Source organism: Arvicanthis niloticus, chromosome 13, assembly GCF_011762505.2.
Source record: "Arvicanthis niloticus isolate mArvNil1 chromosome 13, mArvNil1.pat.X, whole genome shotgun sequence".
Classification (NCBI taxonomy): domain Eukaryota; kingdom Metazoa; phylum Chordata; class Mammalia; order Rodentia; family Muridae; genus Arvicanthis; species Arvicanthis niloticus.
The window spans coordinates 26,524,937-26,540,081 of NC_047670.1; the positions used below are offsets into that span (position 1 = coordinate 26,524,937).

The 15,145-nt window shown below is 35.8% G+C and overlaps 1 protein-coding gene across 1 annotated transcript in view; it reads right to left on the minus strand.

Annotated features, from left to right (window-relative positions):
• Window positions 1–15,145, minus strand: part of Csmd3 (CUB and Sushi multiple domains 3) — a 942,208-nt gene that overhangs the window by 893,963 nt on the left and 33,100 nt on the right. Inside the window, 1 exon segment of the mRNA XM_076912208.1 lies at window positions 1,695–1,807. Within this exon segment, the coding sequence (XP_076768323.1) occupies window positions 1,695–1,807 (113 nt within the window).

A 15,145-nucleotide genomic window follows, 5' to 3' on the forward strand; every position in this document is an offset into this window, starting at 1 on the left:
TTCTACAACCTTGAAGGATTATAGCAGAGAATAACAACCAGAATAAGTTTCAAAGTGCAGGTATTTCTGTACCTTTTGATGGGAGCTCAGCTCATATTTTCACTTTGTGAGACCCTGAGCAAATAACCCAACAGAGGTTCTTACAATTTTTCATATACAGAGATATACGATTACATAGTATGTACTATATTAAATGCAGAAAATTACAGTAAACTGTTATTGAAGTACAAGAAACATAAGATACATGGCAAAGATACCCAAGTGTGGTAGACAATCCCTCACTGCTATTTGAATAACTATGTTTACAATTAGAACATTTCAAAAGTATATTGGAAAATTATAAAATATCTGTCAAATTTTCCTAAAGAAAAAAATATGATGGAAATTTACAGTGAGCAAAACATTGCAAAATAAGGAGTCATATTTATACTAACAGTAATAGCTATGAAAACATTTTTTTAAAATGAATTTATAAAACTTGACAGCTAAACCAGAAACCATGCTAACATCAAAACTCACCAGCTGCTCTTATATTTTTAATATACTTTGTACTTGTTTGAAGTGTCAACTACCCTAAAAATAACTTTGTAGTTTAATAAAAAGAATATGATTTTTTTCTGAGAAAGCACTTAGAAAATCTTTGCATTCTTATCATTATAAGTATTATAAAAATTACAATTAAACTTTTGTGATTGTGCTAATGAATTTTATGAATTAACTTGTCGAGATTAATAAAAATGCCTTGCAAAAATGATTACAATGATGATTGAGTTCATTTTCCTTTTAAAGGGAAGAATTCAGAAGTGAATGTCACCAAAAAAAACTATTCAAAGCTTATACATATGATGATATTGTGATAAACCTAGGGAACATTTTATTTTCCTGGTATGCTATATTTAAAGAAGAAGAGAAGGAGAAGGAGGAAAAAGAAAAGGAAGAAAAACAACACTGAATCAGATAACATTTATTTTGTAACTTTCTCAGATATAAAATGCTTACATTGGGTCTGTTGCATTTGTGTTTCTTTCAAGATTATTTTGTAGTATAGTATTTAAACAGTCTATTATATACTGCATTAGTATATAGGTTAGAAAATGATAGAATACCACTATGGTTAAGGGGACAGATTTCCCTCATATAATATAAGTATTGTTGTTAAATAATGAACAGAAATTTATTAATCTATTACATCTACCAGAAATATTCAAGAATACATATTTTTAACCATTAAGAATTTTATTCACTTTAAAAATGTGTGTTTCTATACATTTCAGCATCTTCAGCAGAACTGAGATTTTGGTTCACTAAGCCTTATTTTTATTTCATTTTTAACTCTTAAGGAAACAGAGAAACATTGTATGCCTAGGATTTATGCTGGTGTAAACACATAAAAGCCATCCGTTTACAGCACATTAGTAATTGATAAGAAAACAAGTTCCTTGGGGATAACAAGTCTGATACTCTCTTCTGGTCATCACTGGTACTGCATGCATATCTAGGGTGCACATACATAAAATAAAAATAAATAAATCTAAAACAAATAAGCCTATATCTTCACAAGATTTGGGACTAAAAGGTGAACACTAACACTCTTTATACTCCTATGGTAAGTAGTTGTCCATCACAACACTTGGAGAACTCCTTTCACATGCTGTAAAATGGGAATTGGTGTCTTTTATATTGCCATCACTTACCTTCATAATATACTTTAAATCCATGAGCACTAACAGCAAAGTCACTGGTCAACCTTAGTGAGAACACAGATTTGGTACTTGTCACTGGTGGTGGTAGGTGGAATCCTGTTAACCTACAAAAAGCAAAATGGAATTCTTAAGTGTGTAGTTATTAACAGGGTTTCTAGAGGGATTAGAAGACATGTTATCAAATTCCTTTTGTTTTGTTTATTCACACATGCATACATTTCTTTCCAATTAATTATAAATTATCCATCAAGGTACATCATATCGAGTAAATTTTATTGGCATAAGTATAAGTGTATTGCTTTTTATAATATCTGTCAACAGTGTCATTTATATTAAAATTCTCATTAGTTTAAACTTTGAGAATGAGAATTTTGCAAATTTAAGAATATTGTGTGTCAGTTTTAGTAAGTGGTCTTTTAGAAGAAAATTTCGTTAAATACATGATTCATGTGATGGTTATAACGTGTGTGTAGATCAATGTCCTTCAACTAACAAATTAGAACATAGAGACAGAGAAGTATATACAAGAATGTAGAAATTAAATAATTTAGTGCAAGTAACAATAGTTTAAAGTCGTTATTTTTCCAGGTACAAATGATATTCTATGATGATAAAAGCAGCTAATTCAGCTGCCAACATAGAAATCTGTATGTTTCTCCATAAGACACATATTTTTATAGGCTCAAGAGTGATAGTTCCTACTTTGTTTTATTATTTTTAAGAAAGGTTATGTGATATGTTATAATAAATTAGTTATTTATAATTGCAGGTTAATTATAGTTATAATTCATTGATAGCTTATAATGTACTTAAGCGTAACTTTTGCACTGCTTCTTCCTCAATGTCAGTAAATGCTTAAAATGAATAGTGATTGCTAGTATTAGTTCAAAGCCTCTACTTTACCTGTGAAGCCATAACACAAAGTTTAAGTGTTATTATTTTTGTACTTTGACTGAAATGTCAATGCAATAAAAATAGCAAATAATATCCACTAGTATTAATAGCAATTGTTTTAACTGTGGACCTTTTGAAGATATCTTTTTTCTTCAGAGCCTAATGTGTTATATTTTGAAATCCATGGTTTTAGAAGAATTCATAGCATATGTATTAGGTATTCATGAGGACTCAAGCAGCAGGAAAAGGCTTCCCTGCTGTGCACTCCCTTTGTAAACTTTGTATATTTTGAAAATTTTATAAATCCTCAAAGAAATAAAGTGGTCCTGTCTTTGTCTGAGAAACTCTTGCAGCCAGGCCCATCCCCTAGACAAACCTGACTGTCAAAATTGCATTTCCAGCCTTTGTAACTGTCAAAAAGGTCATCTCCAGCCCCTCAATGGGGCACTCCCCATATTACACTAATTTTTGGCAAAAAGTCTGAACCAAATGCCACTAATTCCTGAGTAGAGAAAACCATCAATCCTTGAGTTTCCTACAAACCCCACCCATTCCTGAATGCAAAAACTCACCAATTCTGAACTGGAAAACACACACACACACACACACACACACACACACACACACACACTGGAAATTTCCACTCTGGAAAGCTCTGCTCCCACAAGAAACCCTTTTATAAAGGCTTGGTCTGCTCAGTTTCCAGTTGTCATCTCCTTTTAGCAGAGGCAGCCATTCCTGGATTTGTCCCTCCTTATTCTGGACTCTCCCAATACATCTCTTTTTTAAGTTTGCTACCTGGTGTGACATATTAGAAGACGCCAAGAACATAAGAAGGGAAGAAGCAAAGGAGTGGAGCAGGGTTCCTCAGCTCAACCTGGGATAGCTTCCCCTGGCAGCTAAAATGCCTTTGTTGAGGAGGTTTTCTCTTAGAGCTATGTGGGTCCTGGGTTTCCATGTCTCAGAATACCCTTCAAATGGAGTACCTTCTTCCTTCAGAGCTGTGTGGTTACTGGACTTCCAAGTCTCTAGATACTTTTTCATCCAAGGAGAAAGACCAACAGCATGGGTATACACTTGTAATAATCATGGATTCATCTTACCCTTAAGACATATTTAGGTTCTTTAGAGTTTTTCCAATATATTTTCAGACATGTAAATCTTCTAGCATTATTTGTTTTCCATTTCAGGATGTATTCAAGACTTTGAATTCTTTTCTTATGTAAGCTGTAGCCCATAAATTATATAATGAAGCCATGTTGGAAAATAATAAGTTTGTGGGGTGTGTGTGTGTGTGTGTGTGTGTGTGTGTGTGTGTGTTAGTTATATGACCCAGGAGAACATGTTTGAAAATGTTCTTGCTGCTATTTCTGTACTTGTGTGCTTGTGGAGGCTAAGTATCAATACTGGGTGTCTTTCTTGATCATTATTGAGATCAAGATTTCTTGATTATTTATTTGGAGAAACATCATCTCTCTCCAAACCTGGGACGCACTGATAATGAGTCTGGCTGGCCAATGAGTTCAAGGAATCCTCTCTTCTTCCAGGGTCCAAACCTTCAGCATTAGTGTTTGAAATATGCACTGCTTCTATGGAGTTTACCATGAGCAAGGCAATTCAAAATCAGGTCACCATGCTTGTGCTCAAAGGCTTAACAAATTGCACTATCTACCAAGATCTTTATATTGGGAGTTGTTTCTTTGGCAATTGGTTAGAGTAATATCTGTTATCAGAAGCATACATCTGTACTTAATATAGTAATGATGTATATTTAACTTTTATTAATGCCACATAAAATTCTCAGCATGACTAAGATACTTAGAACTCAATGGCATTGTCATTATGTATCAGATATTTCAAGACTGAATGAAGAATAGGTGCATTCTGTTTGTATACCTGGTTCTAGTTATCACAAAGTTATACAATGCTTATAATCACTGCACACTTACATAGGTTTGTCCAGAGCACAGCTCAGATGATTCTTTGCTTAGAGTCTTACAGGCTACAATTAAGCCTTAGGTTTAATGGCTTTCTGAAGGCTCTGAACTATAACAGCCTCTAATTCAAAATAATAAGTCTGTTGCCAGAATTCAGCTTCATGTAGTAGTATAATTAAGCTCTCTGACTCCTTGATGTCTGAAAAGTTGAATTCTTTCAAGACTTAGAATCTTGTCTGTGTCTATTACCTCTTTTGTGATCAAAGCTCTCTACATGCAAATTCTAAGGCAATTAAATTTTGTTAAATGGATCTCCTCATTTAATATGTATATTTGTATTCCACCTGTAAGTTTTCCTGTCCCATGCTATTAAACATTTCCAACTGATTTTATAGAACCAATAGTCTGTCAAACTTAATTATTACTACTTGCTAGATGTGATATTACAAATATAAACTTTAAATAGCTTTAAGTATATATTTAAGTTTAAGTGTAGCTTCTGTATCAGGGGAAAATAACATCTGAAAGAATGTGAATACATGTATAAGATGATTATGATTTTTCTCTTACTTTTGTCTTTCATGTAAGTTCATATAAATAAAAAGTATACAAACTGCTGAACTGACATAATATATTTCACATTAAGGAATAAAACATTGCTTATAATACTGAATTCTGGTTTTATGTCCCCTTGTTTATTGCTCCTCCAAAAAGACAGTTATCATTCTGACTTCTACCAATAATAGATTTTCACATTTCAAAGATTTATATGTACTGAAACATAAAAATTATGCTGCCTTTGGATTCATTGGCTTATTATTATATTTGTTCTATGACTACAGTAGATGGAGTCATTGATCACTTTTATGCAGTAATCCATTTTATGAATATTCCTTATTAATTCCATATCAAGTAAGGAGACATTTGTTATACAGAGTCTTATAAACAATATTGTTATAAATATTGTGCATATTTTGACATCATATGCATCCAATTCTATGGGTAATACATGTATAAGTGAAAAATACAGTATCATTATTTAACACTTCCTTGCTCAAAATGTTTCTGTACTACCAGGGTACAAATACAATGGTTACATGTTTACAGCTATTGTCCCAAATTGGGCTTAATGTCCACTCAAGTGGAGGGAGGGAAAAATACCTGCTACTAGAAATTTAGCAGCTGAGGTCTACTCTCTTAAGTAAGATAAATATCTTAAGTGAGAACGTAGTACTGCAACTTTACAAAAGCACCTTAATTAAGAATTGCATTCTAAATATTTACTTTTATACCTACAGACAAGTGTCACCAAAGAAACTTCTTTTTTCCAAACAAGAGAACTTTCTCATCAAAATGCAGCGATCATGGTGTGTCCAGACCAATGCATATATATATATATTACACAATTTATTCACGTTAGGCTCAGGGAACACCATGAACAAGGGAACAGAAAGATTTTAAGAGATAGAAGCCCAAGAAATCTATGGGATAGGGGAGTTTTATGATGGAAAATGAAGAAAGGGGATGACATCTAAAATGTAAATAAATAAAGTATCCAGTAAAAAAAAAAATAAAATAAAATGAAAAGGAACCTACACCCATGATACTTCAAGAAAAAGAGAACTGAAGAAGTATACCACCATTTAACATGCTAATGTGAAGGGCAGAAATTTTCTGAGGCCCCACTCCAGTGAAAAATACATGTATTATGATTATTAATGAAAGAAAAGACTTTGAGAGGACAAAATGGGAAGTGTACATGGTAGGCATCTAGATAGGAAAGGAAAGGGGGACATTATATGATACTTATATTTTAATTTAAAAAAGTAAAATAGATATTTTTTTTCAAAACCATTTCCCCGTTTGAAGTGTTCACATTGTCTTTCAACATCAAACTAGAAACTGTCTCAGAGATATGGGAAAGCCAAATATTTATAATGAAGAGAAATATCAGAAAAACTTGTCAAATCAAAACCGATGGTCTTTGAATCCAGTCTTAGCTCCATAGCACTCTTTAATGTGTCACCTTACATGGCTAATGGAACATTACAGACATAATAAAAAGCTACAGAGTGGGAAGACGTGCTGTATCGTTTGAATAGCTCCAGGGGATTCACATAGTACAGGAAGTGGTTTGAGAGTAAGACGAAATTGCAGAATCAAATGTGAGAGTGATACAATTGCTGGCTTTAAAGACAGAAAAAGAATGTAAGTAATATCATGTTAGGAAGCCAGGAGGAGCTGAAAGTGCAAGGAAACAAACCATTTCAAACACATACACACACACACACACACACACACACACACACACACACACACACACACACAAATGGAGCCCTGGGCATCTGATTTCAGCTCATTGATGTCCAACTTGAAATGCAATCCCACAATCACACAATGATGCACCTGTGTTATTAATCTATCACTTTGGTAGGATCTGTCCCAGCCACAGGAGCTAGTGCACAGCTCTTTGTACTTTAGAAGCAAAATAGATTAAATATCTACCTAAGTATCAGTGATCCCTGTAATTCACCATGGAACCCATTTGGAACCTACTGACTACTTTGAAGCTGGTGGATTCAGAACATTTTCCTCAATATGTACATTTTTTTATAATTTTAAAATATCTCTACATTTGAAGAATATACAATTTTATCACTAAACAAAAAAATTTGAACAAGGATAGGTTTAAAAACCTTGATCAAGTTCACAGTAAAACCATTTATAAGATAAGGCATAATAAGCTGGGTTATCTAGCCTCCACAGGACCAAGAGGTTTCCCTCCCATTGATGCAAGATAAGGAAATCCTCTGGTACATATCAGATGGAGTCAAGGGTCCCTTAGTGTGTACGCTTTGTGTAGTGGTTTAGTCCCTGGGAACTGGGGGGGGGGAGGTCTGTTTGGTTGATGTTGTTGTTCTTCCTATGGGGTTTCATACTCCTTCAGCTCCTTCAGTCTTTCCCCTAACTCCTCCATTTGGTTCCCTGTGCTGAGTCCAATGGTTGGTTGCAAGCATCCACATCTGTATTGGTCAGGATCTGGCAGAGCCTCTCAGGAGATAGCTATATCAGACTCCTGTCAACAAGTGCTTCTAGACATCAGCAATAGTGTCTGGGTTAGATGAAGCAGTCTCTGGATGGCCGTTTCTTCAGTCTTTGCTCCACTCTTTGTCCCTGCATTTCCATTAGACAGGAACAATTCTGGATTAATATTTTTGAGGTGGGTGGGTGGCTCGATTCCTCAACAAGGGGCCGTGTCTCTCCACTGGATATGGTTTCTACAGATTCTCTTTCCCCTTTGTTGGGTATTTTGGCTAATGTCCTCCCTGTTGGGTCCTGGGAGCCTCTTGGGTCCCTGGCATCTGAAACTTTCTAGTGGCTTCCCCCAATTCCCCATCCTCCACTGCTACACAACTCCATTCAATCTCCTGATCCTCTGTACTTCTCTCCTCTTATCTCCTCCCACAGTTGATCCCACCCTACACTTTTCCCTCTCCCCCCTCTCTCCCTCCCAGACCCCTCCTTCCCTCTTCCTCCCATGATTATTTTCTTCTGCCTTCTGAGTAAGGCTGAAACATCTACATATTGATCTTCCTTCTTCTTTAGTTTAATATGGTCTGTGAGTATTCTCATGAGTATTCCAAAGCTCAGAATATCCTACTTTTCTTTTTAAAAATTAATTTCCAGTTTTATGTGTATGAGCATTTGATCTGTAAGTATGTCTGTGTACAATGTGGGTACCTGGTGCCCATGGAAGCCAGAAAAAGACACCAGATTTTATGGGTCTGGAATTACACAGTTTTGATTCCCCATGTCCATACTTGGAATTGAACCCAGTTTTCTGTAAGAACAACCAGTGTTCTTAACCACCCAAACCATCTCTAACCACAGACCAACATGTAGCTTTTCTAATGAAACGCCAGTTCAGCCTTAATTTGTCTCTATCATACTAATTAAAACATTAAAATTTTACATGTAAATGCACATATTAATCTTTAAATAATTTGTATTTGACTACAAACTTGTACTCACACAGATATTCAAATAACCTATTATTTCAACTTTAGAAAAAAATTATCAGCAATCCACATATCCCTCAACTGAAGAATGAATACAGAAAATGTGGTTCATTTTCACAGTGGAATACTTCTCAAATATTATGAATGAGGACATCATGAATTTTTCAGGCAAATGTATGGAACTAGAAAATATCCTTAGTGAGTTAACCCAGAACCAATAGAACATATATGAGATGTACTCACTAATAAGTAGATATTAGACAAAGTATTCAGAATATTCATGATACAACTAACAGAATGTAGAAAGCTTAAAAAGAAGAAAGGCCCAACTGTTGATTCTTCAATTCCCCTTAGAAGGTGGAACAAAAGAATCACAGAAGGCAGAAGGAGGGAGGGAGGGACCTGGATGGGAGAGGGGAGTGAGGAAGAGTAGAAAAGGGAGGCAGGATCAGTTATGGGGAGAGACAGGATAGATGCCCAGAGAGACAAGAGAATGAGTATAAATATGAAGCAGTGTGGGGTGGGAGGTGTGAAGAACCTCTGGAAAATCCCAGGGACCTAGGATCTAAGAGACTTCCAGGACACAATGGGGATGACTTTAGCCAAAATGGTAACAGCAGAGGGATGTAACCTGAAGAGACCACCTCTAGTAGGTAAAAATGATCCTTAGTTGAGGCATGGGGCCACTTACCTGTCTTCAAAATTTTTGACATAGACTTGTTCCTGTTTAAAGGAAATATAGAAACAAAATGGAGCAAAGACTGATGGAAAAGCTGTCTAGTGACCAGCCCAATTTGGGATTCATCCCAAAGGCAGGCATCAAGCCCTGACACTATTACTGATGTCACATTGTGCTTGCAAACAGGAGCCTAACATGGTTGTTCTCTGAAAGGCTCTATCAGTAGATGGCTGAGACAGATGCAGAAACTTACAACAAACCATTTAAGGTCAGGCACCCCAATGGAAGAGTTAGGGAAAGGACTGAAGGAGTTGAAGGGGAAGGCAACACAGTAGAAAAAACAAAACTATCAAATAACCCAGACCCCTCAGAGATATCAGAGATTAAGCTGTCAAAGAGTATACAAAAACTGGTCCATTGCCTTTACTCCCACCTCTGCCTGTGGTACAAATGTATCAGAGGGTTGCCTTGTCTGGATTCAGTGGGAGAGGTGTACTTAATCCTGTAGAAATTTAATGGCCCAGGGAAGGAGGATGATGGTGGGGGTTAGGTAGAATGTGTGAAGGGGTAGGGGAGCAACCTCTCAGAATCAAAGAGGAAGGGAATTGGGGTAAAGAACTCTGGGAGGGGGGCCAAGGAAGGGGATAATATTTGAAATGTAAACAAATAAAATAATGTAACTTAAAAAATAGGGAACAGACTTAAAGAGATAATTCTCAACAGAAGAAATTAGAGTGAATAAGAAATTTAAAGAAATAATCAACTTCTTTAGCCAACAGGGAAATTTATTTTGTTTATTGCTGCCATAAATTGAAAAAATGTCTCTTGTCTTAGTTAGGTATTTACTGCTGTGATCAGACACCAAGATCATAGCAACTCTTATAAGGACAACATTTAATTGGGGCTGGCTTACAGGTCCAGAGGTTCAGGTCATTATTATCAAGGTGAGAACATAGCAGTGTTCAGAGAGGCATGGTTCAGGAGGAGCTCAATGTGTTATATCTTCATCTGAAGGCTGCTAGCAGAAGACTGGGTTCTAAACACTAGGACTAGGGTATTAAAGCCCACACCCACAGTGACATACTTACTCCAACAAGGCTATACCTCCTAATAATGCAACTCCTTGGGCCAAGCATATTTAAACCATGACATCCATCTTGGGAAAAATAAATGAGTTATATATTTATAACAAATATAAAGATAAAACATGTGGTACATTTATATAAAAAAGTAATATGTGTCCATAAAAATTAAACATCATGAAATTTACAAGTAACTATAGGACAACAGAAAAAGTCACCAGTAATTTATGCCAGATCATGAAAGATATGCTATGTATACACTTATAAGTGGACATTAGCTGTGAAGTCAATGATAACCAAGCTACCATCCATAAAACCACAACTGTTGGTATAGAGTAAGGGGCTTGAGGGTACAAGGATTTTTTATAAAATGGAAATAGAATAAATAGTTATAGCTGGTTGGGGTGCTAAATGGGAAGGTCAAAGGAAATGAGGAAGGGATGTGGGGAGAGGTTGCTAAATTCAGAGCCATTTCAAGGGTAGTGAGGACACTTAATATGGTGGAATCTTCCATATATACATATATATATATATATGTATATATGGAAGATTATATATTATATATTATTAAATAATATATATTATATTATATATTATTATATATAGATTATATATTATATAATCTATATTATATATAGATTATATATGTTATATATTATATAATATATATATATATATATATATATATATATATATATATATATATGAAGCTATCTAAATAAAGCTGCCAAATAATGGGGAGAGAAAGTTCAAACGTCATCTCCTGTAACAAATTGAAGCTGCCAGTATCAGGCTTTGGTTAGATACAATTGAGTAGTATAATTGAGTCAAATGGGATCCATGAGAATCCCCCAAAATCCCAGATTGCTGTCAATACTATCAGTTGTTCTCCACAAATTTGACAGAAAGGATCCATGGCTTAAAACCACATCTACACAACTCATTGAACATAAAGAAGTCAAGCTTGGGCTAAATACAGCCTTCCCCCCTATATGCTCACACCTTTGTGACTAAAAACTGAGCTCATTACTGGTTTTTTCCTGAAATGATCTCAAATTCTTAATTTGCTGAGAATTATGAAGGCTGCATGTGATCTACATGTCTCAGCCCATAATCTTTGAATTTTTCTTATGAAACGTCTTTTAGCTTGAATTATTTAGATTTTCCTGAATCCTGAAAGTTACACTGAGGATAAACTATTTTCTAGTGGATAGACTATTTTTTAAACAAAAATAGTCTCAGAAGGTTTCACCACCTCAGTCTGTGTAGAGACAGGCTGCTGCTATAAAACAATTCTTCTCAATGAGTACGAAATTTGTTCTTCAAGACTAATAATTTGCATATGTTCAAAAGATTAAACAATGAAATATTAAAAAGACAATCATTTCAACTGATATTTGTTCTTCTGTGAATAACTCAAAATAATCTTAATATCTCTTTTTTTTTTACTTTTTTCATTTCATTCATAAAATCATAGATCGTTAAGGGAACAAATATCTGTAATTTCAAAGGCAATCTCAACTAATAACTGAGAAAACATAAACTGTAATAAATTTATACCTAACAAGAAATGTCTGATGTTTAACATTCTGTCTTCACCTTGAATACTCTTCTATTAATAAGACTGTTTTTTTTTTTTCCTCTCAGCTTTAAGGCTTTTGAAAATCAGTAGACTGTGACAACTACCCCATATTCTAGCATCTATAATTGTAAAACAAATTAGCTTCTAATTCTTAATTTGATATTATTCAAGTAGCTTTAAAACTAAAAAAGACATCAGTAGCTATTACTAAGCACTATTTCACAGTGATATTAAAAGAACAATATCAAATGAACTTTATGAAAATGATTACAATGTTTGACACATGCTAAACATCATCATAATTACTCTGATGTTAAATCCACTCAGGGTTTATCTTAATAAACTCATGCTCAGTAAAGAATCCTCCACGTGAACATAATGAGTGTACATGCATGGTTTCATTCGGCTCTCCTGTCTTATTGTAGTATGATCAGTAAATTCAAGTTACTATTGCCTTGACATTTCCATAATGATAGCATATAACCTGGAATTGTGAGCCAAATAAACTCCTTATGCCTAATGTTGTTTTTATTGGAGTATTTTATTATTGCAATAGAAAAACAAAACAGATAGAAATTGCTACCAAGGGTGGGTGTACGGCTGCGATAAACACAATCATGGGGCTTTTATTACCCTGAAACAGGTATGTGAGAGATATGCAAAGGTATTTCAAACTTTGGTCTAAAAAGCTGTTATATATTTAAACAGAGTTTAAATAATTTTGTTTGGCTTTCTTGTGAGTGAAGGACAGATAGACAGATAAGGCCTAGTTCATGAGGTTTTGGAGAAGGTCAAGGAATCATGACCTGTGTTATGGATGGATCATTTCTTTGATGTTTTGGAGAAAAATTTGCCTTTGATCTGCTGTGTACTTAGAATACAAGTGATGTTGAAATAAGTGATTGTAGAAATGTCAGGATAAAAGAGAATTACTGTTGGTTCTGAAAAAGCAGCTGTAATTGTTAGAGATCATCGCCACTGAGAGAAGCCTTATGGATTGCATGAGTATTGTAATTATGATGACTTGAGATTAACCTATATACATGAGACTCCATCTTCTAAAGATTTAGACTCACTAAAGCAGAAAATCCTAAGATAATATGGTTTCCTTGAATGTAACTTCCAAGAAAAGAAAGTAATCTAACTTTTGTCCAAGGGGCATTGGCTACACTCTCATCAGGCAGCAGAATTTGACAATACTGTTCAGTGATGTTGGTCTTGGAAGGATCCAGGACATAAACTTGAAAGGATTATGAATGGACAGTTGAGTCCATTGAGTAAGTATGTAACATTTTAGTCCTTACAGAATGGTGATAGAAAGATATTATGTTATGATGTGAGGGTAAGACCAAAGCTAAATTAAAGATCCCTAATAGTGGAGATGCCAGGAAGAACTATGAAGCATCTGCCAGTTAGGGAATGGCTGTAAAGTAAAGCTGGCAAAATCCTAAGAAAGAAGCTGTACTCTGCAGATGGCATAAGTAGCTAAGATTGTATATTGTCTCTGCTGGATGTTTTGGATATGATCATGCTTTGCTGTGACCAAATACTGCCAAGTTTTTTTTAACGGATTTTTTTTTCTGTTCTGTTATTTTCTTTGCTGGAGATGTTGTACAAAATGATAATTACGAGAATTTGGACTATAAAGAGTTATAATTATAGGAATTGTAGTTTACTTTAGAACAGCCTTTGGATAAGGTTACTTGTGCTCTCCTTCCCATCTATATTGTAGACACTCTTTTTCACTTTTCAAAATTGGTTATTTTATTTATTTACATTTCTAATGTTATCCCCCTTCCCAGTTTCCCCTCCACAAACAACCTATCCCTTCCCCATCCCTCTGCCTGAGAATGCTCTCCAAACTACTTACCCACACCTTCCTCAGTGCTCTTGCATTCCCCTATGCTGGGCCATCGAGCCTCTACAGGACCAAAGTACACCCTTCCCAGTACTGTCCAAAAAGCAATCCTCTGCTACATATCCAGCTGGAGCCATGGGCCCCAACCCCCATGTGTACTCTTTGGTTGGTTGTTAAGTCCCTGGGAGCTTTGGAGAGTCTTGTTTGTTGTTTTTGTTGTCTTTCCTATGGGATTGCAAACCCCTTCAGCTCCTTCAGTCCTTCCCCTAACACCTCTATTGGGGTACAACAATAGTTGGCTGCAAGCATCCACATCTGTATTGGTCAGGCTCTGGCAGAGACTCTCAGGGGACAGCTATACCAGGCTCCTGTCAGCAAAAGCATCTTGGTATCAGCAATAGTGCCTGGGTTTGGTGTCTGGAGATGGAATAGATCCCTAGGTGGGACAGTCTCTAGATGGCCTTTCTTTCAGTCTCTGCTCCACTTTTTATCCCTCTATTTTCTTTTGACTAGAGGGATTTTTGATTAATATTTTTGAGATGGGTGAGGGCCCCATCCCTCAAGCAGGGGCTGTGCCTATCTATTGGATATGGTCTCTACAGATTCTCTCTCCATTTTGTTGGGAATTTTCACTAATGTCCTCCCTGTTGGGTCCTGAGAACCTCTTGGGTCCCTGGCATCTTTGACTTTCTAGTGTATACCGCCAGGTCTCTCTCCCCGACTGCTACATACCTCCTTTCAAATTCCCAACCCTCTGTATTTCTCCCCACTCTCCTCCTATATCTGAACTGGTGCCCATTTTCTCTCCCCCTCCTCTTTCCCTCCAAGATCCCTCTCTCCCTCCACTTCTGAGAAATTATATTCTCTCCCCTTCTGAGTAGGATTGTGTTCTTTGGTGTGTTCTTCTTTTCTTCTTGGGTTTCATATTGTCTGTTAGTTGTTCTTGGGTGTTCTGAGCTTCTTTTTGGCTAATATCCACTTATCAGTGAGTACACACCATGTGTGTTCTTTTGTGACTGTGTTACCTAACTCAGGATATTTTTGTAATTCCATCTATTGTCTAAACATTTCATGAAGTCATTGCTTTTAATATCTGAGTAGTACTCCACTGTGTAAATGTACCACATTTTCTGTATTCATTTCTCTGTTGAGGGACATCAGGGTTGTTTCCAGCTTCTGGCTATTATAAATAAGGCTGCTATGAACATAGTGGAACATGTGTCTTTGTTATATGTGGGAGCATCTTTTGGGTGTAAGCCTAAGAGTTGTAGACCTGGGTCCACAGGTAGAACAATTTCCAATGATCTGAGGAACTGCCAGACTGATTTACAGAGTGGTTGTACCAGCTAGCAATGCCACCAACAATGGAGGAGTGTTTCTCTTTATCCAGA